General features: G+C 39.5%; 3 protein-coding genes across 9 annotated transcripts in view; 2 read left to right on the plus strand and 1 right to left on the minus strand.

Annotated features, from left to right (window-relative positions):
* The window catches only part of Erich1 (glutamate-rich 1), a gene marked incomplete at its 5' end in the record, with an annotated part of 52,793,804 nt that overhangs the window by 35,670,380 nt on the left and 17,107,378 nt on the right, over window positions 1-16,046 (plus strand).
* Gtf2e2 (general transcription factor IIE subunit 2) overlaps window positions 1-16,046 on the minus strand; it is a 47,276-nt gene that overhangs the window by 22,817 nt on the left and 8,413 nt on the right. For 7 of the 8 annotated variants that reach the window (XR_015639416.1, XR_015639417.1, XR_015639418.1 and 4 more), the window contains 1 exon segment: window positions 4,987-5,078. Coding sequence is in view for 5 of the 8 variants with exons in the window: in XM_087588372.1 (XP_087444498.1) it covers window positions 4,987-5,078 (92 nt within the window). In the remaining 3 variants the exon portion in view is untranslated. 8 annotated transcript variants of the gene reach the window in all.
* Window positions 9,336-15,152, plus strand: Smim18 (small integral membrane protein 18; the record flags this gene model as incomplete). The annotated part of the gene is given in 3 exon segments (NM_001399398.1): window positions 9,336-9,391; window positions 13,011-13,029; window positions 14,628-15,152. A coding segment is annotated over 1 exon segment (288 nt).

Genomic DNA, 16,046 nt, shown 5'->3' on the forward strand with positions numbered 1-16,046 from the left:
AAAAACAGACTTTCCTAGTTATTGCAAATCAATTAAACAAAACTTGCAGGAAACCATAGATAACAGAAAAAGAAATTCAAATGTCCTTAAACATAAACAGACAACTCACCAAGATGCTTCTCACGATCAGATAGAAAACTATGAATGTCTGATGCGTCATAGGAAATAGGCTTTCTCACTGACTATCACAATATAAAGTACCTCGACCCTTACAGGAAACAAAATGCACTCTTAACAGCCTGACCATCGGTGAGGACTAATTTAGCTACAGCACAATAAATGCTATATAGTTGTTTTCTTTTAAACAGGAAGTTGTCTGTGTGGCCATTTCACTATTGGACCATAGTCGTTCGCTCATGCTTCAAGAAAAGGTCACCTCTAGTGTCCTCCACTGTGGTAAAAGGGATGGGCTGGACACAAACAATGAGATCACCGATGGCAACTTCCGTAAGTAGATCCAAAAGCTGATCAGGGATAGACTGTACACACACACACACACACACACACACACACACACACACACACACACACACACACACACACACACACACATATATTGCCAACTTATGAATGCCAAAGGTGGTAACCCAGAGGTGGGGGATGTGGCTCCTGAACGGGCCTCTCAGAAGACAGTGGGATTCTAAGATTAATCCAGTCACCGCGCTGTGCACCTGGATGTTAAGGGACATGTGTTCTAAAGTAAGTGGCTTCTCATGGGACACATCCATCTAAAAGGTGAACAAGATACCACAGGGATAAGACAGCAGGATTAAGGACTGAGAATGACTTGTGTCTCAATCTTTTCATATTATTCTATATTTTATATTTATTCTGTATTTTCAAAGGTCTTATACCTGTCTTTTCTGTGTACTTTTTAGTATGGTGTGTGTGTGTGTGGGTGTGTGCGCGCCCCTGCGTGGCTCACACATGCACGCACATATCTGCTAGCACTTTCTCTGAGGTTTTCACTTCTTGCTGTAAAATCACTGTGTTGATTTGAATAGTCAGGACCCCGAAGACTCATGTGTTTGAATGTTTGGCCCATGGGGAATGGCACTATTTGGAGGTGTGGCCTTGGAAGGAAGTGTGTCACTGGAGGGGAGGGGGGTGGGGGGGGGCGCTTCTCAAAGTCTCCTATGCTTAAACTCTGTCCACTACGGAACTCATCTTCTCTCTTGCCTTCTGGATCAAGATGGGATTAAGATGTAGAACTCTTGGCTCCTTCAGTACCGTATCTGCCTGGATGCATGATAATGAACTGACCTCTGACACTGTAAATCAATTAAATGTTTGCCTTTATAAGAGTAGCACTGATTATGGTGTCTCTTGAAGCAATGAACTACAACAATCCCTGCATCTACCTCGGTTGCCCTATAACTCTCCTTGAACTTTCCATAGTTTTTAGTGAGCAACTAAAGAGGTCTACTGCAAGTATTTGTGATGTTATATTTACCTATTTTGCTTTTGAAGTTCCTTTTATAGATCCTCTAAAAGGAGAGAAACAGGACAACTGACAAACCTTGCCAGTTTACAAGTTACTTTCTATTAGATATGCACACTTGCCCTTTAAAAACAGGCCTTAGGAGAAAGGAGGGAGAAAGGAAGAAGGGATACAGCCCGCTTCCACTCACAATTTGCAAGGGTTTTGCTTAAATTCAGGCACATTCAATCTTTTGACACTATGACACAGTTGTCATCTACAAAGTCCATACACCAGACCTTGCAACAAAGATAAAATAACAAAAAACTGTTTAAAAAGAAAATCTAATATAGCTCAGTGAGCAGAGTGCCTGCCCAGCACACATACAGCCTAACTAGGCATGGCACCACACCCATAACCCTAGCACTGGGAGCTCAGGGAGCTGGGGACAGGAGGGTCAAAGCCATCCTCCAGACAGTGAACTGAGGCCAGCCTAAAGTGGTGCTCAGTAATAAAAGATGGTTGCTTAGCATGCACAAAACCCAGAGTTTGATCACCAACACTGTCCTCCCATGCCTCCACACAGACACAGGGCACTTTGGCCCTACCTACAACACTCCAAATTCTCATATACTTTGTAAAACTGATCGGCTCCCCTTTTAAACAACTTCTCCTCTTCTAATCCTAACGTACTTCAACTCCATTCAGTATTATCCAAGAGTGCACTGTTCTCAGGAAAGTGTGAGATAAAAAACAAAGAGAATAACACCCCCAATCCAAATATTTAAATCTAAGTAATTTTCTTCAGGACTCCCAAAGTTCATTCCTTAACTATTAATTTTGGGGAAAAATGCATATTTAAAGAGCTAAAGCGGGGCTGGGGATTTAGCTCAGTGGTAGAGCGCTTACCTAGGAAGCGCAAGGCCCTGGGTTCGGTCCCCAGCTCCAAAAAAAAGAACCAAAAAAAAAAAAAAAAAAAGAGCTAAAGCAGTATCTACTGGGAAGCCATTTCCTTTAAGTAACAAAAATATTTACTAGGACTACCAAGCTGTTCTAATTATGCTACGTAAAAACCCATTAAGTGGTATATACCTTTAATCCCAGAGGCAGAAGATCTCTGTGAGTTCCAGGCCATCCAGAACAACATGGTAAGACCATGTCTTTAAAAATTAAAAATAGGGGTTGGGGATTTAGCTCAGTGGTAGAGCGCTTGCCTAGGAAGCGCAAGGCCCTGGGTTCGATCCCCAGCTCCGAAAAAAAGAACCAAAAAATAAAAAATAAAAATAGAAAAATAGAAAATGGGGGGGAGGAAGGCTGGAAAGATGGCTCCGTGGTTAAGAGCAATCACATGGTGGCTCACAACCATCTGTAATGGGATTGGATGCCCTCTTCTGCTGTGTCTGAAGACAGCTACAGTATACTCATATAAATAAAATAAATTTTTAAAAAGGGGGGGGGGGGGGCGGGGGGGTTTAAGATGTTTGCTGCCTAACCTGATGGCCTTAAGAGTTTCATTTCTGAGGCTGGAGTGATGGCTCAGCAGTTACGAGCACCAACTGTTCTTCCAGAGGTCCTGAGTTCAATTCCCAGCATCCACATGGTGGCTCACAACCATCTGTAACGGAATCTGATGCCCTCTGGTGTGTCTGAAGACAGCTATAGTGTACTCATATAAATAAAAAAAAATTTTTTTTTTAAAAAAGTTTGATCTTTAGAACTTAGTGTGTAAGGAGAAGACCAACTCAGGGCTGGGGATTTAGCTCAGTGGTAGAGCTTGTCCTAGCAAGCGCAAGGCCCTGAGTTCGGTCCCCAGCTCCAAAAAAAAAAGAAAAGAGAAAAAAAAAAAAAAAGAAACCAACTCATTAAGAGTTGTCCTCTGACCTCCACAAGGACTGGCCTTGAAACTTGTGAATGACTGTCCTTCATCCCCTTCCCATATAAGGGATTACAAGGCTATGTCACACACAAGGCTTGTTCTGGTTTTGTCCTGCAGTGCTAGGGAGAGTACCAAGGATGGTTGCACCCTATCACTGAGCTATACAGCCCAAGTCCCACCTTTCTGACTCATTTTCTGAAGACTAATAAAGTAAGTAGTTGACAGGTAGATAACACATCCTTTGACAAGTTAGGTAGTTTTCACTGTTCTATTTTCTTTTTTTTTTTTTTCTTCCTTTTCTTTTTTTTTTGGAGCTGGGGACCGAACCCAGGGTCTTGCGATTCCTAGGCAAGCACTGTACCACTGAGCTAAATCCCCAGCCCCCCTGTTCTATTTTCAACAAAACTACATATCACATGACAGATGCGTGAGGATAAGTGGACTGTGTTTGTCACAAAGCTTCCATTAGAACTGAGCTTTAGGAGCACTTACTTCTCGGCACTTAAACTGCGAATCTAAAAGCAGCAGCACATTTAGTGCCAAATTCTACTTTACCCCATCAATCACTAACAAGCATCCCAGACACAGAAAGAAGAGGATTATTCTCATTTCCTTGCAGGATTACTGGTATATACAAAGCAAACTCAATCAGCCTATCCTAATCAACTCTTTATCAATAACTGCAAAGCAGCTCAAATCAAAAGCTTTGTGATCACAATAAATAGGCTAACTTTATTTGTATATTACAAAGGAAAGTAAAATTAGGAGTTAAGAAGATTGTAAACCACTGTTGATTTCCTTCAACTGATCGACAGCATCCGGAAGGATGGTCTTTCTTATTATTCCACTATCAGCAGTAGATTATAATAACTGTTCAACACATAGGGCAATAGATGAAAGGAATGAACAGTCAAAATGTACTATCATCAAATACTGAGAAATATAAACTAAAATGTTTCTATTACCGAGCAAGTACAAACTACAAAATTCAGAGACAGTCAGATATACCCAGCCTCTAATTCTTTTGCATCAACACTTTCTTTTAAAGATTTATTTATTATATGTAAGTACACTGTAGCTGTCTTCAGACACAACAGAAGAGGGCATCAGATCTCATTACAGATGGTTGTGAGCCACCATGTGGTTGCTGGGAACTGAACTCAGGACCTCTGGAAGAGCAGTCGGTGCTCTTAACCTCGGAATCATCTCTCCAGCCCGCATCATTGCTTTCTAAGATGAGAGTGACTCTCTAACTTTCTTCTCCAAGCAGAGAGCAGTGGCCATCATCTGCTTCAAGGATGACTCAGAGGCCATCATCTGGCTCAGGAGACTGGAGGCGATGCCATGGGGCCCCCTCCATCCTACTGCTCGGGCGCACTCCTCTTAAGCCAGAGGGCAAGCTTGAGCTGTGCACCGGACTCCGATGTCAACCAGTTTTAGTTGAGTGCATTACTGGAGTGAGTGCCAGTTTAACAGAGGACAAAAGGCTGTAAGCATTACATCCGTCAGGGCTTTCCTGAGTATACGCAGATACTTCAAGTATACAAACATAATAAGCCTCGCAGACTATAAAATGCATAATTTAATAACTCCTGGCATCTTTACATAAATATCTAAGTTCTGAAAGCCAAATCTAATTCCCCTTTAGTCAAAAAAAAAAAAAAAGGATTTTTGTTATTTAAGTACTTACTTTCATATAATTCACAATCTTAGCAAGAACACCGAACTTATATCCAGAGCTTCCAGACAGAGCTTTCAAGTTAAATGATCCATTGTTATGATCTGGAAATGAAGTTCAAATGAATTACTGTAACATTTTCATATATGTTATGATTTAAGCAGTAAAAATAAATATTCTTTGAATTTTTTTTCATCTACTGAAGTCTATCCTATCATGTTTTGGCAAAATTCACAAGATTCATACATGTACATTGAATTATCAATTCCCACCACACATTTACCCTTCTTTAGTGAGAGGGTCTCACTGTAATATAGGTTAGTCTTGAACTCGCCATCCCCCACCTCAGTTCAAAAGTGTTGGGATTATAAGATTATACCATATCCTGTGCTAAAGTAATTTAAAAACATTAAAGTATAGTTTGGAAAGGAAAGTGCTGGAAACCGAATTTAGGGATGTGTGAGGATTAGACACTAACAATGAGCTGCAGCACTAGCCCAAACAATACTCTTTTGTTGCTGTTTGTTTTGAGACAGGGTCTCAATACGAGACCACTCTAGTCTCCAACTCATAAAGATCCACCTGCCTCAGCCTCCTCACTACAATAAATGCTCTGTGCCACCACACCCAAAACAAAACACAATCCTAAGTACTTCTGCCTCATTCCACTCTTACCTTAAACTTGATTAGAGTCCTCAAATAATAGACAAGAGAACGTTATAAACACAGGAAATGAGTGATGGCCACACTGTTATCTATCCCCCCATAACTTCCTCTTCATCTGTCTCCCTTCTTGACCCTCTACTCTCAGAAATCCTTATGTACTGTTTCAAAATATCTACCAATCTGTTGCCTCCCTCCAGATAGATCTTTAATGCCATCACAGTATCACAAATGCATTTGAGCCACAGCCAGAGAAGTTAAAAAATTCATTATAAATTCAAGAAAAGCATTTCTGAAGCACACATTCTATTAGCAAGATATTAGATCAGATATACACTTCCCACACGGATCACCCACAAAGAGAGTGGTTAAAGAAGAGAAGAGGAGGAAGCTATTTCTGGCATCAGCTCAGTAATAACTATTTAAACAAAAGATTGCATTAGAACAACCACAGTCAAATACAACAATTGTCAGAGATCCAAAACAAGTTTCTAGATGTAATACTCCTTTGAAATTAGTGAAAAGTCTTTATTGCATGTTTTCTTTCCTTTAATAAAATACAATGTCCTTTGAAATTTTCCCTTAGAAATAGCCTATAATTTCGAAAAAAAAAGTACCTCAATTGGCACATTAAAGTATACTATGTTCGGGGCTGGGGATTTAGCTCAGTGGTAGAGTGCTCACCTAGGAAGCGCAAGGCCCTGGGTTCGGTCCCCAGCTCCGAAAAAAAAAAAAAAAAAAAAAAAAAAAAAAAAAGTATACTATGTTCCCAAACCAGCAACATTATAAATGCCTTAATGCCAGCACTTGGGAGGCAGAGGCAGAAGATCTTTGAGTCTGGTCTACAAATGGAGGTCAGGGTAACCAAGGCTCTAGTACACAGAGAAATCTTGTTTCAAAATAGGAGGGAGGGAGGGAGGGAGGGAGGGAGGGAGGGAGGGAGGGAGGGAGGGAGGGAGGGAGGGGAAAAGAAAAGAATACCTTACTGATAAGCTGATAAACCTTTACATACACTGTTTCAAAATCCAGAGGTAGTGGCATCTCTGAACTCAGAACTTGGTAGGCTGAGGCAGGAGAATCACAAAAGAGGAAGTATGGAGGGTCAGAAAGGGGAAAGGAGAGAAGAAAAATGATGTAATTATATTAGCTCAAAAGAAAAAAAAATACAAAACCAAACCAAAACAGAAGTGTTCGCTGTTCTTCTAGAGGCCATGAATTCAATCCTCTACACTCACTTCTGGCAGCTCACAACTACTTGTAACTCTAGCTCCAGGGAATCGAATGTCCTTTTCTGGACTCCAAGGACATACACACATGTGGCACACACTCATACAGATACATACAAAATTACATAAATATTTTTCTAAATGTTTAAGGTCATGCTTTGCTCCATAGCAACTCCAGGGCTAGCCTGGGCTATAAAAGATGCTGTCTCAAAAATAATAATACATTTGTTTCAGTTATGAAATACTAACTAAATGGTTATTTTCCAAAACGTTTAAAGGTTTTTAATAATAGTAACTTTTATTGAACCTAATATCTGCCAAGTATCACACTAAGTGATTTCACACTTAATCCTTATGCATAAATCTATTTAAAAGGTTTTATTGTCCTCTTTTATGTATTTAGAGTGGGGGGGGATGGGGGAGGTTGGTCTTCCTCACTGCTTCTCCACCTTTTTTTATTTTTAATTTTTATCTTATGTGTATGGGTGCTTTGCCTATAACCCCTTGAATTCCCTGGTGCTCCCAAAGGCCAGAATAGGAAGGGCATCAGATGGCCTGGAACTGGAGTTACAGACAGTTGTGAGCACCCATGTGTGCTCTGGTAATCAAACCACGGTCCCCTGGAAGAGCAGCCAGTGTTCTTATCACTAAGCCAGCTCTCCTGCCCCTATATTTTTCCAAGCAGGGTCTCTCACGGAGCCTAAAGCTCACCAACTGGCCAGTAAGCCCCAGTAATCTTCCTTTACCACCTCCTCAGTACTGGGATGCCAGGATCTTTCATATGGATGCTGGGAATCTGAACTTAGAAGATGCTCTTGCTTGTACAATAAGCACTTTAACAACTCAGCCACCTCCCCAGCTCTAATTGTTCTGTTTTAAACATAAAACTTCTCTTGCTTGCTCTTTGTTCTTCTCTGTTCTTGTCCCTTTCCCCCTTCCCACCACATGCCCATGGCTGGCCTCCTTTCCTCTCCTTCTCTCATTAAACCTCTCCACATGAAAAAAAAAAAAAAACCATAAAAATTATGAGAGTTGTAACAAGGCACAGATTTAAATGAAGCTGTAACCCTGTACTATTATTGCCCTACTTAAGATCTACCAAATTCCCTCTACACATTATTATCCCATCTGACATAGGCCATTTTGTCAGAACATAGACATCCATAATAAATGCACATTAGCCTAGGACCTCATGAATACTAGGCAAATATTCTACCACTGAGCTTAACCCCAGCCCTATTTTTACTTTTTGAGACACTCTCATTAACTAACTTAGACTGGTGTTGGGGAAATGGCTCAGTGGTTAGAATACTAGCTGCTTCTGCAGGGTTCATTCCTAACACCCACACAGAGGGTCACAACTACCTATAACTCCAGTTCCAGGGGATCTGACACCTGCCTCCAGTCTCTATGGGCACACATGAGTGCACAGTCATGCATGCAGACAAAATACCCATAGACATAAAATAATAAGTATTTTAAAAGTTACTTAGATTGATCTTAAACTTGTGATCCTGCTTCAGACTCCTGAGTAGCTGGATGATCGACCCATACCATTTTAATTAGTATTATTAAGTTTACCTTACAATACTATATCTTTACATATAATTTATGGATAATATATGATATATAATGACATATATGTATATGTTCCACTGATTGACTTTTGGTGGGGTTTTGTTGTTTGTTGGAGACAGGATCTCAGTATGTATTCTGGAACTCACTATGCAGACCAGGCCAGCTTCTGCCTCTCAAGTGCGGGAAATAAAAAGGGTGCACCAACATGCACAGCTCTTGCATTTTAAGAGTTACTCCTTTCATTAAAAGTAAATCTTGATTCTGCTATGATTAGGCCAAACTCTTTTCACCATAACTAAAAATGATGAACAGCCCATTGAATTAGACCCCATTAAAAACATAAAAGCTATCTATCTCTTACAATTTCGAAAAAAAAAATACCTACCTAAATTAACTCTACTATATCTTTAAAAACTAAAATATTTGTTCTTTTCCCTCAAAATTTCTCCCAAATACAAGTGCTGTGTCCATAACTCCAGAAGACTTGAGAACATATTGAGGAAAAGTTTTAACTTTAAACTTACTTATGAGATTTTATGCACATTTCCTGCTAACATTTTACCAAAGTGGTTAACCTGAGCAGCTGTTTCCTAGGTAACTACCTCTGGAGACTGTGTTCTAGCACTGCACTGTTCAGAGGGATGTTACATTTTATAGGAGGAGAAAAAAAAAAACATAAGAATCAGTAATATGTTCCCATGTGAAAAATTAGCTTAAAGACAAAAAAAATTAAAAGAAAGGGGTGGCAGGTGATAGCCCAGACAGCCCTATTCAAGTTTATGAATGATCTACTCCTCAGGACGGTAGGACTTAATGCAAATGAGCACAAAGGAAACTGTCAGCTGCATTATGCGTCGGACCAATAGAAGCACAGCTCCATCTTGGCTGTGCACTAGACTGCATTACAGACGGTACCATCGCCTCAGCAGCATCTTTCCAGACAAGAGGTAGGTTTATTTGATCCTTTTTATTCAGCAGTCTATACCCTTATGAAGCAGTAGGAAAATATTTTACCACAAAAGCCAGAAAGCATTATGCCTGCTAAAGACGTAAAACTGTACTGACCCATTATTTGGTAAGATTCTGTCATGAAAATGACGACCGCCTTGTGCTATTTGATAAGCATCCTTACCATCTGTGCCCTAATGGAAAATTCATTACATTTCCTACTAATCTGATCTCTACCCAGACCGTAAGTAAGACAAAAGCATTTGATGTTTAACCTGAGTCTCGCTAATTTCATTTTCTCAAAGCAGATTTATTTCAGTAGCTTGGTCTGTCTTAACAAAGGATGTTCTCAAAGGAAAACATCTAAAATAATAGCAGAAAGCCTTTGGCTAAAGCTTTCTGATTGTATGTACAAATCATGCTAGCTGGTAAAGAGCAGTTACAAGAAAGTTTGTATTTCAACGAATAAGATAATTCAAATTATTTATATTTTACTTTGAGTACTAATGTAGAGAATGCCAAGAAAATGCCAGTTAAATTTGTATATAAAAATTCTTTAACATATATCATTATGTGAGTTGTATTATATTGTAAACAGAGATAACTTACAAAGCATCGGATTTTCCTAACATCTTAATTAAAATAATTCCTCACAGTAAAATCTCACCATACAATATAAGCCATGTTATTACACAGCAATCTTTTAAAATATCCTTAAAGTACAAGCCACACAAAAAATTAAAGTAATTAGGTACTGATACATCCGAATTCAGTCTGATAAAGTACATCTTAAAATGAAGTATGTCCTCAGTAGCACTGGCTACAGTAGAAGAGTGATTCTACGAAGTGGAATTACTTTCCCAGCTCATAAGCGTCCAAATGTCTGAACTGCATGTGAAGATGAAACCCTACTCAGTGGGTGCCGCTCTACATGCACTTAACACTCTGCTTACCCAGCTGCCCTTTACCTGGATGCTAAGGGCATTTACTCCTAGGGTTTTCTTTTCTTTTTAACTTCTGCTTTTCAAAATTTCTATTCCTTCTGTTTCTTAGCATTCAGGTTAAACAGACAGATTATCTCTTGAGAAACTCAAAGGTTGCTGTAACAAGACACTAGATCTCAAGTTCAGCACAGCAGGTTAATTACCTAGAAACCATTCTGCTTACCATAAGATATGGGAACCAGGTAATATAAAAATAACTGTCAATTAACAGTTTTAAAATTTCTTTTTTTTCTTTTTTCTTTTTTTCTTTTTTTTTCGGAGCTGGGGACCGAACCCAGGGCCTTGCGCTTGTTAGGCAAGCGCTCTTCCACTGAGCTAAATCCCCAACCCCCGCTTTAAAATTTCAAACTGATCTACTATTAGCATAAATGGAGGTCTGTTACTGCTCACCAAATCATCTTTCAAGTATCCCCTATCTCAGAATCTCAGAACCTAACTGAATAAGTGGCTCTATATTTAAAGGCTATTATAATTAACTGATCATATTTCAAAGTGGTGTGCTTAAAAGTGCCAGAGAATTAAGTTTACCAGTTTTCATGTAACTAGAGCTAACTCATAATTTCTAATCTGGTGATCCAAGGTCACAAGACCTAGCCCCATAAATATTCCACTGGAGCCTTTTGAAAAGGGTGAAAAACAGGTATGAGGAATATAGAAAAAAAAAATAAAACAAAACTAGAAATTATATGATTTTCTTTCAAGCTTCCCATCCCTATAATAAAATTATAAAGGGGGATCCACAAATGTATTTCTAATCATTTTCTCCCAGTTTTTATAATGTGCTTAAAGCATTTCCTTTATAAAAATTTAATTTTAATTTGAAAAACGTAGTCCAGAATAGGACACCTTCATGGTGTACTTCTTTCAGGTGCTTAAGTACACCATTGCCATAAAATGTAGTCTTTACCTTGAGTCTGACACACAGCAGGACTACTAAGCTCTTCTGTACTTTGAAGGACTACACATTTAACTGCAGGGGCAGTGACACCTACTACCCAGGCCTTACGTGTTTCAGGTGTCCAGCAGTTAACTAAAGCAACACTGTTTTGACCTCCTCATCAGCTTCAGCACTGTCGGAAGTGGCGAAGTGTGTAACATACGCCTCGCCTTGGAACGGCACCCCAGTCACTGCTCTTCACCACGACCACAGTAACTTTTACTAAGGAAGGATTTAGTAGAAGGCTGGCTTACAGTTTCAGTGGGCTAGTCCACCATCATCATGGTGGGAACATGGCAGCATACAGGCAGGTACTGGGGCAGTAACTGACAGCTACATCCTGATCCACAGGAAAAAAGCCTAGGCCTGGTATGTGCTTTTGAAACCTCAAAGCTACCTCCAGTGACAGACTTCCTCCAACAAGGCCACACCTCCTAATCCTAATCATGGCACTCCCCGGTGACTGAAGAGTTGAATATATAAGCCTATGAGGAACCATTCTTATTCAAACTACCACTCATATGAAGTCCTTCCTAAACTGCTCAGACACTTTCGGCAGAGCACATAAATACCTTTGGCAAACATACTGTTACTCCATGGTCATCGTGAACCATTATATGAATTTTCACGTGTAAGTTGGTATATAAGACAGTGGCAGAGTGTTCTCCTAGCACACATAGTTTCTGAAATCTGAGTCTTCCTATATCTATCACTATTACCTCTGCTCTTCAAAAAGAATCTGAAAACTCATTTATGTTAACATAAAAGCAACTGTGGCAATATGTGGTCTCCTTGCAAAAATATTCACACTATACTAGTGTCCTAAACCTTAAAGGTGCTTCAAAAGCCAATTATCTTAAAGTCACATGGGAAGTATGCACATACATGTGCCTTTATTGAAACACACACACACACACACACCCCTAGATTTTGTCTCTCTGTAACCAGGTTTCCGAGTACTTGTACATTTGTATCTGTGTTGTTTAGACTCAGAAGAGGCATCACTTAACACTGCATTATGGCAGTGGTACCAGCAACTGCTGTCATTTTTCCATAAGAATGCATTCCACAGGTCTATATCAGATGAGGTCCTAGAACTAAAGGGGGAAATGGACCTACATCCCCCGATGCTGTCTCCAGTTGATTGCCACTTGCAGATAAAAATTACTTTTCTCTAGGGGAAATCTCACTGGGAAAACAAGCCACTCTTAAGGGCAGGATGAGGCTTGCTCAGCTGTTGATGGCCAACAGCAAATGAACACAGTGGCCTACCTGGAGGGTCTTTGGGCCACAGTGAACTCATGGCTTCTAGCATTATGTTTTATGAGACCCCTGTATGTACAAATGGGTGTTTCTCTTTTGCTTTGGTTTGGCTTTTTTATACTGTTGATTTGTTTTTGTTTTATTTTTATTATCATTCTTTTTTTTTTTTTTATCATTCTTTAGATGCCTATTTGTTTTCTAAGGAGAGACAGGAGTGGATCCTGATGGGAGGGTATTGAAGAAGAACTGAGAGGCATATGAGGTTGGGAAACTATAATCAGAATATTATATGGAAAAATCTATTTTAATTAAAAAAAAAAGAATGTACTCTCAAGAGAACAGTCCAAGGACAAGGTAATTTTGAAATCCTCCATCTAGAGACATAGCTTGAAAATAATGAAATGTACCATGAAGTGACATACCTAACAGAAGTAATTCAATCACATGCACCCATTAAATCTGTTGCCTCTCACTGAAGAATGAAGAATGACAATGCACATGAAACAGAGTCTCAAATGCAAACAAAACAGGTATTTAAGCCTTTACTTCTGGCTTCAGATAATCTAACCTTCAAAATATAGGAAGCAAGCAAGAGGCTAACCAGAGAGATAGGACTTTGTAAAAACAAACGATTTAGAACAGAAACTAAAACCTTATAAAACATAACTTTATAAAATTATAAAATTCTGTTTACGAGGAAAACAAAGAAATTTAACCAATATGAACTCACAGTCTGGCTGTGGAAACACTCTGCTTGTATTTAGAACAGTCTTCATCTTTTACAAATAAGTACTGAAAGCCAGGCGGGAGTGGTGCATACCTTTAATCCCAGCACGCCAAGAAGCAGAGGGAGGCAGATCTCTAAGTTCAAGGCCAGCCTAGTCTACAGAGCAGGTTCCAACACAGTCTGGATTGCACGAAACAAAAAAACAAACAAACAAACAAACAAAAATCCTGCCTCAAAAAAAAAAAAAAAAAAAAAAGGCAACCAAACAAAGAAGAAGTGCTGAATTATTTCTGGATAAAATGGTGTTGCTTTCCAATGAGGCATGTGACAGGCGCATGCAGGTGAACTCAGAATGCCCAACTACTGATAACGACAGAGCATGAGCACATGGGCTCCTTACAGGCTCTTTGCTTTTTTGAGACAAAGGTCTCACTATAAAGCTCAGACTCATCTGGAGCTCCTACTGTAGCCTAGGCTGGCCGCAAACTCATGTTCTTCCTGCTTCTGTCTCCCAGTGCCTAGACCACAGGCACCTACCGCAATGCCATGGGTATTATATTCTTTATGTACTAGGTTGACATTTTCTTTACATCCACATAAAAACATACACATAAGACATCTCTACCAGTTAGAAAATTGTAGATTCAGTACACACAGTGGATAAGACATTTGTTGTCAATATACATGAAACTGTTTACGAGAATGTAGTGAAGTAGAGAAAATATTACTGGCAAATTAAATAAATTAAATTGTGATTTTATTCCTTTTCTTTTTTTTTTTTTTTTTTTGGTTCTTTTTTTTGGAGCTGGGGACCGAACCCAGGGCCTTGTGCTTCCTAGGTAAGCGCTCTACCACTGAGCTAAATCCCCAGCCCCTTCCTTTTCTTTAACTGTATAGGCATTAATGACTGTTTTCAAAAAGACTTAAAATGTTTTTTAAAAATCAAGATAATAGGGGTTGGGGATTTATCTCAGTGGTAGAGTGCTTGCCTAGGAAGCGCAAGGCCCTGGGTTCGGTCCCCAGCTCCGAAAAAAAAATCAAGATAATAAGCTGGGCAGTGGTAGTACCCAGCTTTAGTCTGAGGGAGGCAGAGGAAGGCAGATCTCTGTCAGTTTGAGGCCAAGCAGCCTTGTCTACAGATCAAGTTCCAGGACAACCAAGGTTACACAGAAAAACCTTATTTAAAGAGAGAGAAAAAAAAAAATCAAGACAGTGTCTACATAAATTTACTAAGGAATTTTAGTGCTGAGATCTGAATGCACAATCTGTAGTTTGGTTATATATATATTCATTTTCTTCCTTTGTGTAGATTCCAAACAGCAGTACAAGAAGTGGAGTCTCAAGGATGGCCTCCAGCCACTGGAATGAAACCACAACCTCTGTTTACCAGTACCTTGGGTTTCAAGTGCAAAAGATTTACCCTTTCCATGATAACTGGAACACTGCCTGCTTTGTCATCCTGCTTCTGTTCATATTTACTGTGGTGTCCTTGGTTGTGCTGGCTTTCCTTTATGAGGTACTTGACTGCTGCTGCTGTGCAAAGAACAAAACTGTGAAGGACTTGAAAAGCGAGCCGAATCCTCTCAGAAGTATGATGGACAACATCAGAAAACGTGACAGTGAGGTGGTCTAGCCTTCCACAGAAGATAAACAAAAGCTTTAAGAACAGCCATCCGCCTCTTCTGAGGAAAATGAAACTTTCCTGAGGCCAACCTTTATTACAAAATTGATCTGACTTTGAATGGCTAAAAGAATTCTAGTAGAAAAGAAAACATGTGAAATGTGCACTCTCGTGTATGTATCCTCATTAAATATGCAGTTCATAGTGTGAACTTACCAGTCTACTTAATACAGCATCTCAAAAACTAGATGAACATCCCCAGCACATTAAGCAGCAATATTCCAGTTTCCAGGCAAACTATAAGAAATAAGCACAGCTGACTGCTAAAATAAGTCATTCTGTACAAGGTCACGCAGATTAAAAAGTAGTATTTAGGTAGCAAAATCCTACTGTTAAAATGTGCCTCTAGGGGTTGGGGAGTTAGCTCAGTGGTAGAGCATTGCCTAGCAAGCGCAAGGTCCTGGTTCGGTCCTCAGCTCCAAAAAAAAAAAAAAGTGCCTCTAAACCCAGAATAAAGCATGTCCATCCAGAATTCCTTGATTACAGTACAAGGAAGGGATGAGACAGTCTTGATCTATAGCCCAGGCTAACCTCAATCTTGCAGCAACCATACTGCCCCAACCTCCAAAGTGACAGGATTATAGGCATGTGGCACCATGGCATAAAGTCCCTATTGATTTAAAATCCAGTACTTTAAAACTGACTGAAGACAATGTATTTTTAATGACTTGCCTTCCACACACATTAGTGTTAATATGAATGTATCTCAAATGATCAGGAAGGTCACCAAGTATGGTTCCCACAAACTCACTTGTTTTTGGTCTAGAAGCCGAGGTTACTTCCAAACTGAAACATACTACTACACCTGTAAATTACATTTCTCTAAAGTATTCTTTTATCTTTACTTCTCTTACCCACTCTATCAAGATCTAATGATACTCAATGTACAAAAAACTAAGAAAAGTGAAAAGCTTTTGTTAGAGCTGACAGAGTTTTGGAGGCTTGGGTTTGGTTTGATTTTTATTTTACTTTTTGTCTTCATTTTTCCAGACAGGGTTTCTCTGTTTAGCATTGGCTATTCTGGAACTCACTCTGTAGACCAAGC

Source organism: Rattus norvegicus, chromosome 16 (genome assembly GCF_021556685.1).
Source record: "Rattus norvegicus strain SHRSP/BbbUtx chromosome 16, alternate assembly SHRSP_T2T, whole genome shotgun sequence".
Classification (NCBI taxonomy): domain Eukaryota; kingdom Metazoa; phylum Chordata; class Mammalia; order Rodentia; family Muridae; genus Rattus; species Rattus norvegicus.